The sequence below is a fragment of the Eschscholzia californica genome, unplaced genomic scaffold (genome assembly GCF_041429995.1).
Source record: "Eschscholzia californica isolate CP2 unplaced genomic scaffold, dmEscCali1.0.p SCAF_3, whole genome shotgun sequence".
Lineage (NCBI taxonomy): Eukaryota > Viridiplantae > Streptophyta > Magnoliopsida > Ranunculales > Papaveraceae > Eschscholzia > Eschscholzia californica.
Genome location: NW_028238420.1, coordinates 41,804,491 through 41,820,399, shown reverse-complemented (window position 1 = coordinate 41,820,399; position 15,909 = coordinate 41,804,491). Strand labels below are relative to the sequence as shown.

At 37.2% G+C, this 15,909-nt stretch overlaps 1 protein-coding gene across 3 annotated transcripts; it reads left to right on the top strand.

The window, feature by feature from the left end:
• The first annotated feature begins 7,720 nt into the window (after positions 1 to 7,720).
• On the top strand, positions 7,721 to 15,232 carry LOC147550445 (uncharacterized). 3 transcript variants are annotated; one of them, XM_086665451.1, is made up of 9 exons: positions 7,721 to 7,877; positions 9,449 to 9,546; positions 9,747 to 9,835; positions 10,140 to 10,203; positions 13,457 to 13,534; positions 14,106 to 14,182; positions 14,279 to 14,345; positions 14,434 to 14,541; positions 15,034 to 15,232. In XM_086665451.1, the coding sequence occupies exons 2-9, from the start codon at positions 9,475 to 9,477 to the stop codon at positions 15,061 to 15,063; spliced, it is 585 nt and encodes a 194-aa protein (XP_086521577.1). In that variant the 5' UTR covers positions 7,721 to 7,877; positions 9,449 to 9,474; the 3' UTR covers positions 15,064 to 15,232. The 3 variants fall into 3 exon arrangements, with proteins under 3 accessions (XP_086521577.1, XP_086521576.1, XP_086521578.1); XM_086665450.1 differs by having other exon boundaries at positions 9,443 to 9,546; XM_086665452.1 differs by having other exon boundaries at positions 7,760 to 7,889; positions 9,443 to 9,546.
• Positions 15,233 to 15,909: the final 677 nt, after the last annotated feature.

Genomic DNA, 15,909 nt, shown 5'->3' with positions numbered 1-15,909 from the left:
AGATAGTCTCCTTTTTCAGATTCCGTTTTAACACAATTAACTAGTCATCATCTCTCTCTCCTCCATCTCATCTCATCTCGCTGCCACCTCATTTTCTCGCCACCTCATCATCTTCACTGGCGAAGGTTCTGGCCGGCGACCTTCAAACATTAAAAAACTAAAAAAATTATTTTCTCTCTCCTCTTTCTCTCTGGATCTGGTTCACCAGATCTAGAGCGAGAGAGAGATTTTTTTAAAATTTATTTTTTTTAGTGAGAGAGGAGAGAGAAAATAAAAATTTTAATGTTTGAAGGTCGCCGATCGGAAAATTGGACGGTCGCCGACCTTCGCCGGTGAAGATGATGAGGTGGCAGAGAGAGGAGATGAGAGGAAGGAGAGAGAGATGATGACTAGTTAACAGTGTTATAACGGAATCTGAAAAAGGGGAGACCATCTAGATATTTTTGATAAAGTAGGGGGTTAGGCAGGAAGTTGGTCACAAAGTTGGGGGTTATTTGGGAAATAACCCAAAAATAATCCCCACGGAAAACCAAAAACCGCACCCTCTCTCTCTCCATAACCGCTTATCCGGAGACCTTGGAGGGAGTTTCTTTACTTCTCTGGCGAAGGGTCTTCCCTTCGCCGGGTTCCTTTCTTCGTTTCTCAATAAAGGTTAGTTTCTTTGTTGGTATTTAAGGCATGTTTTGTTGATCTTTAGGATCCTTTTGTTGTTTTCGTACTAATTCAAGATCGAGTGTTTGGTCATGGAAAACTATTGGGAGTTTCTTCAACAACTTACAACTCTCTCCACCGATGTATCGGAACCAGTCACAACCCAAAGTTCATCCCAAGAAGTTCAATCCGCAAACTATAGACGTTGTGGTTTTTTGGTACATTCATAACATTTTGTAGTAGAAGACTCAAGTTGCTGCAATTAATGGAAGAAACCACCGACAATGCTAGACAAGAACTCATGCATAATGGGCAAGGTACAACCACAATACAAAGAGGAGTTCGTACTTTACCATTTAGGGAGGTGGGGGCTCGATTTACAACCCAGATTATGGTTGAAGAAGAAGAGGCGCAGACCGGAATCTGCATGCTGACGATTGACGGCGAGAAGAGAAGAAGCAGCGGTTAGAAAACCACCCACAGATGGGCTTGGTGACTACACCAAAAAAGCAACCCACCAGTTGGACCAGGCAGTTCTAGAGGCACCCCAAGTGGGCATAACTTGACTTGTTTGTCTGTTTTGGTTGTGTCTTTGTTTTTCAACTTCATGATGTAATTCTCAATAGCCTTTTGGCCTATAAGTGAAGTTTGATTCCAAAAAATAAAAAATAGTTTGTCCCTTGTAGGATATGGATCGCAGACTAATCCTTGATCCAGTTGACTACTGACGGTAGTTAACCACCGTCTGAATTTAAAAAACGTCAACGGCATCTTGATGACAGAGTAACAGTTGTCTGCTGATGTCACTTGACCGTTTTTCCAACAGATCTAGGTTGTCCAAATGAACGGACAAGATTAACTCCGAATTATACCGTTTTATCCCCAGTTCTTTTTAAATACTCATCTTCCCACTTTTGATTCATACCTTAATTTCATCTTAGGATTTCAACAACTAATTTGTATTTTTTTCTCAATTCAGAAGTCTTCATACCTCAACATTAGTTGTAATCAGTAGTTAAGGGTAAGTTTTTCTGCCATTTTTTACCGAAATACTAAGATTATGCATACACAGATGTACTCATGTGTAATTTATTTCTAATTTTCAGATATATCAGTTGTTGACCAAGCTCCAAAATCAGCAATTTTTAGTTGTTGGATGTATTCTAAATGCTCCAGGAGAGGATGTTTTGCCCGCCCTCGTAATTGAATGTTATTGCAATTTGAAGGAACACTTGTTAAAGGCCAAAAATATCTAAATGTCAATTTCCTACATGTGATGAATTCCAATGGTTAGATGAAGCTATTAGAACTGAGTGGGTCATCTTCATTCTCAAAATGCTACTATTAAGGTGACGATAATCACAAAGCAAGAGACTGCCCATGGGATGGATGCTCATGTACTAAGCAAGGATGCAAAAAATGTGGGTTATTTGAGTGGTTGGTTGGCAGTTATAATAGTCAAACATGAAACAACAACCAAGCAAGAATCTTCGTTGAGAGAAAAAAGTAGACACACACTTGCTCTACCTGTGGATGAATTGTGCCAGGAATTTACCAACAAGTCAAAGATGCCTAAGTGTTGTCATTGTAACTAATCTGAACACCATGAAAGTAACTTTCCTATCTTGTTTACTAGATTTGGTAGAAATAAATGTAATGTAGAAATGAAATTAGGAACTAGTGGCAGAGCTCGTGGCTATGGAAGGAAAAAAAATTCATGTACTAAACCATAATGCTCGGGATTTATGTGGCTAGAAGATGTATAGAAAAATTAAAACAAATGAATATGTTATGAACTAGTAATTTCAGCGAAATTATTGTTAATATAGAATTCGTAACTTTCATTAACCATCCTTAAACTATAGCAAGAGTTGCATAAATATAAACTATAGCAGGGTCAATCTTCCAGGATATCTCCTTATAAGCATCAACTTTGTTAGTCTTTAGTTATCTTAAATTTCAACGAGATGGTGGTGAAATTGAGATAAAGAATGGTGGTGGATGTAAAAAACCGATCGACAGTAGAGTATAATGTGACTATCGCTAATGGTGGAATGAGTTAGAAATTCTTATATTGCACTCTTATTTTTTATTTAAGACATAGGTGTTCTACCAAAATCCAAAAACCATAAAGAGATCATGTTAGATAGATAATGTGCATACCAAGAAAAAACTCAACTCTTGGTGATCTTACCGATTCCACTTAAGGAAGAAACAATCTTACCATCCAATTGAGATTATAATTAACCTATTATCAAAAAAAATATTTAACTTAACCCCCTCTCACGTAGCCTTTTCCTTGGCGTAAATAGAAAGCATTCATCTTTTCCATGAACAATAAATAACACGTTAAATTTTGATGATCAAGTAAATAACAAATATAATAATACCAAAACGACATTTCTCTTCCAATCCGCAAAAAAAAAAAGTAAATGGGCAAGATAAGAAACTAACCTTAGAGATAATTAGTCACACTTCTCAACTTCTTTATGGACGACATTGAAAACTAAATCAATCAACTCAACTCCCTCAGTATTTTGATCATTCCCCCAATTAATTCCAACACCAGATTAGTCTCTTGTCACTTTGTTAATATTATGTTCTTCTCTTGGTGAATTTCGAGTGAAGTAGTCTAATAATTATAATTCAACCCACATCGCGCTTCATTTCGTTTGAAATTTACCATATTTCTTACACAAAATAGATCAAGAGACGGAAACCAACGATAAATCTATAAGAAACTCGAGTTATTGAAACATTCATATTATTACACTGAGTTCATAAACCACGTGTCAAAATTTTAACTTCAAACTCATACGATCTTACCTACCCATGTTTACATAAGATGATGAAAGAGAAATTCATGATAATGATGACGACGATGATGATAATTGCCAATCTATAAGAATGTTATAAGGAGAAACCCCAAACAATGCTTCTCTTCCAATACTGTAACTCATCTCTCCAGCTGCCTACATTTGAAACCAAATAGGAGTAATTTATATAAAATACATACTTTCAAATGAAGGTAGATGAATACGAGAGATTAGTATAAATGAAATAAGTATGTAAAAACTTAATTAAGTAAAGAAGATACACAAACAACCATGAGACAACTTTTGAAACTAATCTATCTTCGTCTTCCTTCTTTATTTATACTTATTTCTCTCTCTAGAACTACAATTTGTAGGTTCTTCTCTAGTTTTGGGTCTTTTGCATCCTTGTTTCTTTTGTTGCTAAATTAGGCGAACGAATGGGTTTAGAGAGTTAAAAAAGAAAAAGTGAGACATAGAGAGTAAATACAATTAATGAGGTAAATGAAAGGGTGTAGTATGGTAAAAAGACTAAAGGGTTTATGATGCCACATGTACAATCTTAGGTTGAGATTCAAGGGTTCAGGTTCAATTGAGACTCAAAAGTTGAGATTTTGATAACATGCATTAACTTTTTCTTATTCAGATTGCATTCATTTTGTCCCAGTAAGCAAAACAAGTTTTGTTTTGTTATACAGATTTAGTGAAAAAAACAACAACTGAAGAAGTAAAACAACCCGACAAACTCCCACATCAACGACTGCTTTTATCTCGTTCAACTTATAGTTGGTCCAATATTTCTTCTCTTTTTGAGAGAAACACAGGTTATAGAGAGAAAAAATAATAAATCAAAATGGTCGATGGTAATTACAAAGCTCTTTATGTAGTGAGATGTAATTTGTTATCTACAACTCGCGAGAAAAAATTAATGTTTTTTTCCCATCCCGATAAAAGGCCTTATTATCTAGAGTTCATTACCGACCCTAACTTTTGGTGGCCTAGATGAACATATCGGCGGGCTCCCTACACTTTAAGTCGAAAAGAATATAAAAGTTGACATTTTTATTATAAAATTTATAGTTGTTAAAATTATACATAAAACAAATACTAATTAAACACTGCCCTTCTTGCATTTTTCGATGCAAAATCACTAATCACATTTGTATAGTCAAGGGAGAATTACTGAAACCCCCCCAACTCTGATAATGTCTTTACTGAAATCCCCCCACTTTAATTAGTAATTACTTAAACCCCCCAACTCTGTTTGATTTAACGGAATTCAGCCGTTAGTGGGAGGGAAATTACCGAATTCTCCCTTTACTAAATCGCACCTATCAATCAAATTTGAAAAATGAGGCGCCTTCGAGTCAAAGGTGGGGCGCTTATATCATGCTTTATTATCTTCTGGGAGAATTACTGAAACCACCCAACTCTGATAATGCCTTTACTGAAATCCCCCACTTTAATTAGTAATTACTGAACCCCCCCAACTCCGTTTAATTTAACAGATTTGAGCCGTTAGTGGGACGGAAATTACTTAAATCTCCCTTTGCTAAATCCGGACCTAATAAAGTGAGCAGAAAATGGGGCGCCTTCGACTAAAAACAAAGGCGCTTATATCTTCTCCCTCACTTTTCCTTGTCCCAACCCAAATCGACTTCATCTCGCAACCCCAAATCGACTTCATCTCCCACCTCCCATCAAACCAGACGACTTCATCACCCACCTCCCATCTTACCTCCATGATTACATGCTCCCTTGCTAAAATCAACCAGACGAAATCAAGCACAAGCTGAGCAGCTGGCGTCTTCGACTAAAAGGTTATGAATTCATATCTCTCTCTCTCTTTCGCATCAAACCAACTCGGCTCCCTTGCTAGAACTAGGGTTTCTGGAATCTCTCATACATAAAAGTGAAAGCTTTTATGATTTTGATGATGGAACAATGACACCTGACTCAGTTCTTGAATCACCGATTTCATTTCATACTTCTTCTGGGTCAAGTGCGAGTTATGGTGGTGGTGGTAATGGAATTTTAATCTTCTTTTCTAGTCCTGAAACTGATGAATTTGTTGTTACTAACATTGTTCTTTACAGCTGAAAAAAATACAAGTAAAAAAGACAAGGGAGAATTACTGAAACCCCCAACTCTGATAATGCCTTTACTGAAACCCCCCACTTTAATTAGTAATTACTGAAACCCCCCAACTCCGTTTGATTTAACTTTTATATTTTAAATATTACTTTCTTGCCCTCTTACGTTTTACCCCCACTTCTGATAATTCGTTTACTGAAACCCCCCACTTTTATTAGTAATTACTGAAACCCCCCAACTATTTGAAATGAATGGAGAAGCTCAAAATGGATGGCCAAGATGACACAAAATTATGGCCGTTTTTTTTACCGTTTTACACCTTTTTGAGCCTTATTTTTTCTATTTAAACCCATGAAACCACCCTACAAACTTCACCCCTACCATCTCGAGCTCATAATGTATGTCGTCACGAAGCTTTTAGCTAAACCAAATCACTAGTAGTTGTAAACTTCAGACAAATAGCAAATTTCAGACATATCCAACGACATGAAGTGCAAACATTAACAAAATTAACAGTATCACATTATTCGGTTCAGACTACTTTCTCTCGGTTAGTAATATGATGTTCCTAATCACTTAAGTATCGCTAAAGTATCACTAAAGTATCACTAATAGGATGTAGTTGTAATTATAGTCCTAAGACAGACAAAGAAAAATGGGTGAATTATGAAACTTAAAACAACCATAAACATAGGAAAATAAAACAAAGAAGAAAAGAAAAAGATGAATACATGTTGGTTGATGTTGGTGGGGTAATGAAGAAAGAAAGAGAGAATGGTTTATTGGAAAGGGAGAATTACTGAAACCCCCAACTCTGATAATCCTTTACTGAAACCCCCCACTTTAATTAGTAATTACTGAAACCCCCCAACTCCGGTTTTAGTAAATGGTCTTTTGGACATTTCACTCTCTCTAACGGCACAATACCGTTAAATCAAACTGAGTTGGGGGGTTTCAGTAATTACTAATTAAAGTGGGGGGTTTCAGTAAAGGCATTATCAGAGTTGGTGGGTTTCAGTAATTCTCCCAAAAGACAATCACAAATCAAATATGGGTTGTTTAGATTATTAGTTAGAATTCACAATAAATGAAAGCAAGTATAGTTAGTAAACCCTAATATTAGTTCAAAAGGAAAACAATCTCTATTAATCAAAATACCATCAATATGTTCATATAGTGTGATTACCTAATGTCTCTGAAAACCTAGATGAGTGAGATAGAGAAAGAGGTAGAGCTTATTGCTGAATTTCTGAAATGAGAGGCTCCCACCATCAAACCTTCGTTTGCAGACAATGAAGAAATGGAATTACAGAAGGATGAGCAGAAAAGTTAGGTCACCAAAAGCTAAAGATGAGATTTTGATTATACAAACTCAGGTAGAATGGTAGGTATGTATGATTGTGTGATTGAGATAAAATATGACTTAATTCCAATTTAGTCTCATGGGGTGTTCCTATGAGGTACTTATTTTGTAGAAAGAGAGAGAGAGAAACTATTAGTAGGGTTTGGTTTAATTGGTTTTACTTTTTACAGAGTCCCTCTTTAATTCATATTTGCCGTTAGAGTCTATTTCTCTGTTTCAATTTTGTGGATACAGTTCTAAATTAGTGGATAATTTAGAACTACTATTGAGTCAGGTGTCTTGTAATTAGTGGATAAGTATAAATAAAAGAGGGGGGGTTTTAGTAAACGCATTATCAGAAGTGGGGGTAAAACGTAAGAGGGTAAAAAAGTAATGTTGAAATTATCAAAGTTAAATCAAACAGAGTTGGGGGGTTTCAGTAATTACTAATTAAAGTGGGGGGTTTCAGTAAAGGCATTATCAGAGTTGGGGGGTTTCAGTAATTCTCCCTATAGTCAATACTCATCCCAGTTTAATGGATCTTCGATATCTACTGTTTTTTCTTCTTCGACAAATTTTTCTTTATCAATTTGATTAAGTTCTTCATTTACCAAGTTTTTTTCATCATCTAATTTCTCATTGTCATCATCAATCAATGTATCATCATTAATCACATTCTCACCATCAATCACATTATCATCATCAACCACCACTTTATTTGGGTTATTAGTCTACGATCGTTTTCTATTCACGTACGAATTTATCCACAGATCCCTTTTGTGATTTAACCAAATCTTGATCTAATTTCTTTTTCTTTCTTTCAGGGCCGCATAAATACTTTCTTGGAGCCATAACAATCGAAACAAAAATTTGTGTGAGGCTGCCCTAAATCAAATAGATGTGCCAAAATACAAGTCCAAATTGAGAATCGAACTCCATCCAGAAAGGAGTAAAATTATTGTTCGAGTTATTGTGGGGTAAGTCGAAAGGTATATGCACTAAAGCTTGGTCCGACATTTGTCTCCCCAAAAGGTTGGGAGGGTTGGGCCTCCATAATCCTGATCTAGATAACATAGCTCTCCTCAGTAAGTTAGCTTGGAAGCTCAGGACTGAACCTACAGCGGCCTGGGTACAATTACTTAAAGCAAAATACTACCCAAAAGCTGAATACCCCGGCCTAGCAAAACAACACCATTCATGGATATGGAAAAATATTAGGAAACATCTCGACCTAATTAACAAACTTTCCACATGGGAAGTTCACAAGGGGAATATGATCAACATATGGAACGACAACTGGATCCCCAACATTAACACTCCCATACCGAACTCTTGGAATTCGAACCTTACAAAGGTTTCACAGCTAATATCGAATAATTCGTGGAACGAAAACATATTGCAAGAAACCTTTGACCATGACACATCCAATCTAATCAGAGCAATCGCGATAGATGAGGAAGGAGATGATTCGTTAAAATGGTCCCTTACAGAATCTGGAAAATATACTGTGAAATCAATGTACAACCACTTGAATAACAGGAATACCAGTATACCCTCCAACACACCGAATTGGAACTTCATTTGGTCAATGCCGATTATACCCAGAATCCAACTTTTTATGTGGAAAATCTGTTCCAAGGCGCTTCCAGTAAGAGCCAGAATAGGTAACTTCATAGACCAGAATACTAAGTGTCCCAACTGCGCTGAATTGGAAACCATAGAACACGCGTTATTACATTGCCCCAGAGCAAAAAATATTTGGTTCAAATTCAATATAATATCAGAAAATATCCACTCGATAGGGGAATGGATCTTCTCTTGGCAGGATCCAACACAACTTAGCTCGACATGTAATAAAATACACTTTGCTACCATTTTATGGAATATTTGGAAAATGAGATGTGACAACTGTTTCCAATACGAGATTACAGAGATTAAAACAGTCATCAATATGATTAATTGGACACCGCAAAAAGGAGAAACGACCAAAACTAAAACGAACACTAAGCTAGAAATTTGGCTCCCTCCCAAGCCCCCTTTTATCAAGATCAATGTAGACACTTCATACAAATCAGTAGATTCAATCATCGGTATCAGCATGATAGCTCATGACTCGGAGTCCACCTTTCTAGAAGCTAAGGCTACAACTTCCAGAGCGAGATCAAGTGAAGAAAGTGAAGCTTTAGCAATCCTTCATGGCCTCAAGTGGGCAGAAAAAAACAACCACAATTCGGTAATCATCGAAAGTGATAACAGTAATCTTATAGCGCATTTAAAAGACAGTAATCATCAAGTTCAGTGGCAGACCAATATCCACATTCGAAGGATTAAAGACATTCAACAGAAGCTAGGAAGTGTCAGTTTCAACTACTCTAACAGGAAGTTAAATATCCAGGCGGACAAATTGGCGAAATGGGCGAGAAGGAAGAATAGTTCAAAGACTTGGAAGAATGTACCATATATGTTAATTTCTTTATATTGTAATCGTACGTTAAAAGTTTAATTAATGCAATGTTTCAACAAAAAAAAAAAAAAAAAAAAGAGAGAGAGAGAGAGAGCTTGACTGAATAAACGATGATAGGAGTAGGGAAGATCAAACAGTATACCAACGTTCTCGACAAACCCATCAGCAAAGGCAAACAAGAGGTCCCCTCTCTCTCTCTTCTGATTTAAACCCTAGATCATTTCCAATTCTAACTCAAAAATTATCATATCAAGTTGAAAATTACTGGTTTCTTTTAAGTGATCTGACTTTATTGATTCAATTAGATCGTGTACTGATATTCAATTAATTGTCTCTTTAATTCAGTGAAGAATTAAATAATCCGTTGATTTTCTGTTTATAGGTTAGTTTGAGTGCATTTGCCTTCTTGTTTTCTGAGCTGGTACAATATAATCAAACTCAGGTGGATAACATTGCCGAGCTAGAACGAAGGTTTGTGAATTCAAAAATTTCTCATAAAATTTGCTAATTCCATGGTTTCCCATTTTCAAGTTCCTCACTTGTTAGGATAAATTTTACTAATTCCGGGTATATGATTCTAGTTTGGTTCACCCAACTTACCAATTTGATTATTATTAGGTTATTATGATTGTTTGATAGTTTGAGCTACACTTTTTCGGGTTGATTCTGGTTGTTTCGTTTCGATAAGTGGGGATCTTGTGAGTTTCTTAAATTTATATGGAATTAGGTTTTGAATTTGATGATAGTGGTTATACATTCCATGGTGATTATGCAGACTAGAGGATGCGGGTTATGCTGTTGGAGCAAGAGTTCTTGAACTTCTTTGCCATAGGGATAAGGTAATAAAACCCTTTTACGGGATTTTGATGTTGTATTTCATGAACTTGTCTCGGAATAAATTAGTGAAGTCTTAAGAATTGTGATGACTGGTTATTATTCTACTTTTGGAGACATAATGCATTTCTATTGTGACTAATGTGAAAATGGTTTACTTTATTCCGACACGAAAATAGAAGTTTTTATACTATTGTGTAAAATCCGTATATTTAGCACCGAATAATAGTCGCTCGTAATGTATAAGGTATCTCTTGAAGTGTTTCGATTCATATCAGATCTTTTGAAAGTATACATACTTACTAAGTGGGTTTTTTTAGAGAGACATATAGTCTCCAACTGTTTGCTTTCCCAGATTCTGGTGTCTGATTAAGTCGGTCTTGAGATAGGAACATTTTTTGAGACAACTTGACTAGTGTATAACTATAACATTATAGCGTGTTGCAATGGATATATTATCATCTCCTTGAACATTGCACATTCACTTTCGAGTGACTTCGGGGGGAATTAAAGTCTTCTCGTTTGTTGGGCTTTAGGCCATGTCTTGTTGGGCTATAGGCCCGGTTCTGTTAGTGTTTGAGTGGGCGGTTATCGAGCTTATCACATCTATGATGTATCAAGTGCCAAATGTAACGACATACGTAGATCGTAGTCGACTTCCAAAAAAAAAAAAAAAAAACCAAAGCTTGAACAGTTTTCTTGCGCACCGGGTGCCTATCTCGTAAGAATGTAGAACGTATGGACGTTGATTTCTCACGCTGTTCAGTCGCCTATTTTGAAAGAGAGAAATAAATAAGGATTGCTGAAAATGTCAAGTTGGCGGCTTGATTTTTTGCTATTTCTTTTTGTTTAAGAGAAAGTAGTGGAATTTAGTATATCTTATAGGGACTTCAACTTAAACTGAGAGGGGAATTATTTCCACCTCTTGAATCTTTGTTAAGTTTAGATTAGATTTTCTATTGTTTGGGCAAGCACTGACTGGATTTTAGTTGTACATTCGCCGTTCTTCATTATATTCTAATAGCTAATGAGCTAATTGACTTGAGAAGGAAACAAGGAAAGCAAGGATTGGTTATCAAGATAGATTTAGAGAAAGCATATGATAGGGTGGCGTGGGACTTCTTATACAATGTTATGGAGAAAATGGGGTTTGGATATAAATGGAGATCTTGTGTCTATAGCTGTGTCAGCTCGGCTTCCTTTTCGATTTTTCTTAATGGAGTCCCCACTAGGCCTTTCCAAAGCTCGAGAGGGTTGAGGCAGGGGGACCCGATTTCCCCCATGTTGTTCCTCTTGATTGCTGAATCCCTGAGCCATTGTCTTCAAGTGGCAGAGAGCAAAAAGTGGGTGCAAGGGTTCCAGGTGGAGGATATTGGGACAGCAGTTAATCATCTCCCAATTCGCGGATGACACTCTCTTTTTCTTAGATGACTCTACGAGCCAGGTAGCCAAGTTAAAGGATATTTTGATTTGGTTCGAGATTGCTTCGGGCTTGAAAGTGAACTACTCTAAATCAGTAATCATGCCGGTTATTCAAAGTATTCCAATGGAAGCTATAGTTAATGATTTGGGTTGTGAGGTAGGATTTCTTCCTTCTAATTACCTCGGCCTCCCTCTTGGGCAGTCTTATAAGTGCAAGGCTGTTTAGGACCCAGTGATAGAAAGGGTGAACAGAAGACTATCAGCTTGGAAGGCTAAAATCCTCTCGAGAGGAGGTAAATTAACTTTAATCAAGTCCGTTCTTTCGGCCTTGCCACTGTACTATCTCTCTCTATTCAGCATGCCAGCGGCAGTACTAAAAGTGATAGATAGAAAAATGTGTGAATTCCTATGGCATGACAAGGAGAACACAAAGAGAATGCATTGGGTGGCTTGGGAGGCTATTTGCAAGGAGCTGGAGGCTGGGGGGCTGGGAATCAAGAAGCTTAAGTTGATGAATGATGCATTACTCACTAAGTGGCTTTGGAGATTTGCCCAAGAGAGAACCTCTCTTTGGAGGACCATAATTATGGAGAAGTTTGGATGTCATAGCGGAGGATGGAGACAAGCCAGTAGTAAAGCTTCACGGGTGTGGTCTTTGGAAGGGTATAACAGCTCGAGAAAAGAAATTTGTGCAAATCACTGAGTGGAAGTTGGGGGATGGCAAGTGTATTAACTTTTGGGAAGACGAGTGGTGTCTCCCGATACCTCTTAAAGAGAGATTTCCAGCCATATACTTTATCTCGTCTTCTCAAAAGGAATCAGCCTTTAATCACTTTAACTGGTCTTTAGGAGCTCGGGAGATCAGGACGAGAAGGAATCTTAATGATTGGGAAATCCCAATCTTTGCTAACCTCCTAGGGGTTCTTGATCAGTTTGTGCCATCGGCAGGCAAGGAGGACTCAAGGGTGTGGGCTAAGGAAGGGGACGAGGCCTTACAGGTTAAAAACTGTTGTGCCAGACTTAACCTCAGCCCAGATCCCTCGATCGATCAGTTTGATTTCAGTTCCTTGTGGTCTAGTCATATCCCTCCTAGAGTGAGCTTCTTGATGTGGGCAGCAGTCCAGGGGAAGATTCCAACAGTGGACAACCTCAAGAAGCGTGGATGGGTCCTACCTAATAGATGTGGCAGGTGTAAAGAGAATGAAGAATCAGTGTCTCACCTTTTGATTCACTGTTCGGAGGCTGTGAAGATTTGGAACTTTTTTCTTCAATCTATTGAGGTGAGTTGGAGCCTTCCAGCCTCACTAGATCAGCTCATCTCTCAATGGAGGAAGGCTCCAGTGAGGAAACCTAAGAGAGGTCTATGGAACCTTGTCCCTTCGGCTATATGTTGGTGTATATGGAAGGCTAGAAACGAAGGAATTTTTAGGGATTCCATCCCTGCCTTCAAGGTAAGGGAGGAAGATGTCTTGGGTGTTCTTTTTCATTGGAGTAGGTCCCTCGGATGGACCAGGTCTTTTTCGTATTTTGATTTTGTGTCGAATTGGGGGGGCATCTTAAGTATGTAATTGATTCAGTTCCCCCTCTTCTTCCCGCTTGTATAGTCCCTTGTATTCTTTTTCTCCCATATTAATTCAAAATTTTCAAAAAAAAAAAAAAGAATTTAATAGAATATAAGAACTTTTGTGTTGCAATCTTGCATGTGGTCCTCTCATAGATGACGTTTTACCAAGCAATAATTCTCACTTATCTTACATCGTCAAGTTTTTGAAATTGTGGAATATTAGAGCCATCTAATCAAGTACCTACTTTTTTGGTTTCTGATCTACTCAACAGGGAAACAGGAGGGAGACACGGTTACTGGGTATTTTATCCTTCGTGCATAGTACAGTATGGAAAGTTTTATTTGGGAAGGTATATTCATTCTTTGGGTCCTCCTCTGCACAAAGTGCTTACGTAGTCCTGTAAGAAATAGTTTACAGCTAGATGTTGTAGGCTTTTAGTGTTAAAAGTTCTCCCTCATGCATTTGCACGATTACTTCAACAAGTAAACATCGTTTGCTATCATATGGCTTAGTGATGTTGGTATGGCTATATGGTCAATATTTCGCGGAGTTTCTTTAGACATCTATTGTCTCTGTTCCTGGTCAAATTATAGTAAAAAAACCTAATTAAAGAAACAAAAAAGAAGGTGAAAGAACAAAGGAAAACTAATTAGACTGGCTCCCTGGTATTGTAGTGTTATACAAGTATAAAAGAAATAAATGTTTGAATCGTGATCATGACTCTTGTTAGGGATACTGCGACTTGTAATAAACCTTTGCGAGCAGTAATTATCTTAGTGATAATGCTGATAAGTAACTCTCAACTTTGTAAAGTTCAGGAAGTTTGACAGATATCAGGGATTACAATTCCTTTAATTTATATGTTGTTGATAGAAAATAATCAACCTACTTAATAACTTCTCTGTTTGATTTAATAATAGGTAGCTGACTCACTTGAGAAAGGCACGGAGCATGAAGACGAGTACATGATCAGTGAGAAAGAGCTCCTTGTGAATCGGTAAAAAGTTGTCCCTTAATTCTCCAATTTCTCGCTGTTGAATCAAGTAAGAATCATGTCGATGCCGGTTACTGATGATGCTTCCTTTTATGTCAGGTTTATATCTGTTCCAAAGGACATGGGAACATTTAATTGCGGGGCATTTGTTGCGGGAATCGTAAGGGTGAGTTTGTTGACTTATCTCCCTCAACTTCAACTGATATTCTGGTGGTTTAGATTCATCTCACAGGCCCATCGGCTTTCTTTTCTAGGGTGTCTTGGATAGTGCTGGCTTCCCAGCTGTAGTAACTGCTCATTTTGTACCAATGGAAGGTCAACAACGACCACGGACCACTATCTTGATAAAGTTTGCTGAAGAGGTAATATACAGCTTACCTCTTATCCACACTATGTTTTTTCCCGATCTTGAGGCAACTTTACTACATTTACAGGTCGAAGTTTCATTTAGTATTGAAAGATGTAGGAAAATTGAGATGTTCGAGACACCTTTTGATTCATTTCTTGTATCCGGAACAAGATCCAAACTTTAGCTATGGAAGATGATCCTCTCCGTAATTGAGGGGAAAGTTATATTCTCCTTTACAATAATATAGTGAGCGTGCGAATTCTAGGACAAACCTTGATCATATGATTAGGTGGCCACTAGTTTCTAAGGGTTTGACACTGATAAGAAGTAGTAGATTCCAAAATCATGAATTATAGGATATCTACCTCTCGGTTACTTGTATTCTTTGTAACACGGTTACTCCTTTTTAGTAGCGTGTCCCTTAGTCCTAACCAATTCAGAGGACAGGAAAAAAATAAATAATATTTAATTGGACAAATATATAAATATGAATTTCGTATTTCAGGTACTTCGAAGGGAAGCAAGATTAGGTTGAAAGTTCAGCAGAGATTGATTACTTTCGCTTTCGAAGATATCCTTCTACACCCGGCATGACTGCAATGTGCGATACATCAATTGAAAGTTTGCTGTAAACAGAAACCCTATTAAGTTCTTCATGTATTTGGGGCTGGGTGTTCTATCTTCATGAATCTATAAAGAGAGACCTGAATATTCTTTTTTTTTTTTTAGATCTATAAAGAGAGACCTGAATATTCTTCATAATTGGTGTTATTTGTACTAACCTGCCCATTGGGGCTGCTTCATGTTGAAATCAATTGATTTTAGAATGAAAATTAGATGTAATCGATTGTCTTGTTTATTTCATCTTCTAAAGAGTGATAACTACAACTCTTCGAACCTTCAATCTTTCTTCTAAAGAGTAATGTCTTGTTGAATTTATCTTTAATTTTTTTTTTCGTTATATGGAAACACCATTTTTATCTCCACCTTCATTTCGTCTTCATCATTGTTGATGACCACTACTATCTCTGCCAACAACTACCACCATCTCCCTCTCTTATATGGAAACACCATTCTTACCTTCGTCCTCGTTTCCAATCATTGTTGACCACCACCACCACCATCTTTACCAACAACTACCATCATTTCCCTCTCTTATCAGTGTACACTCTTGTGTGAAACCCTCTTCAAGGGGTTTCTCCTTCCCACCATAGGGAAGTGTAAATCCAAGATTATTAAACTTGAGTATAAATGAAGTTGATTCGGCGGGCTTTATGTCATTTCATTTTATCGAGTTTTAGACCAATAGTAATTCGACAATTATCGTGTTTATTACATAGAATGTGGATGGACAAACTTTTGGTAAGAAAATAACGTTTTC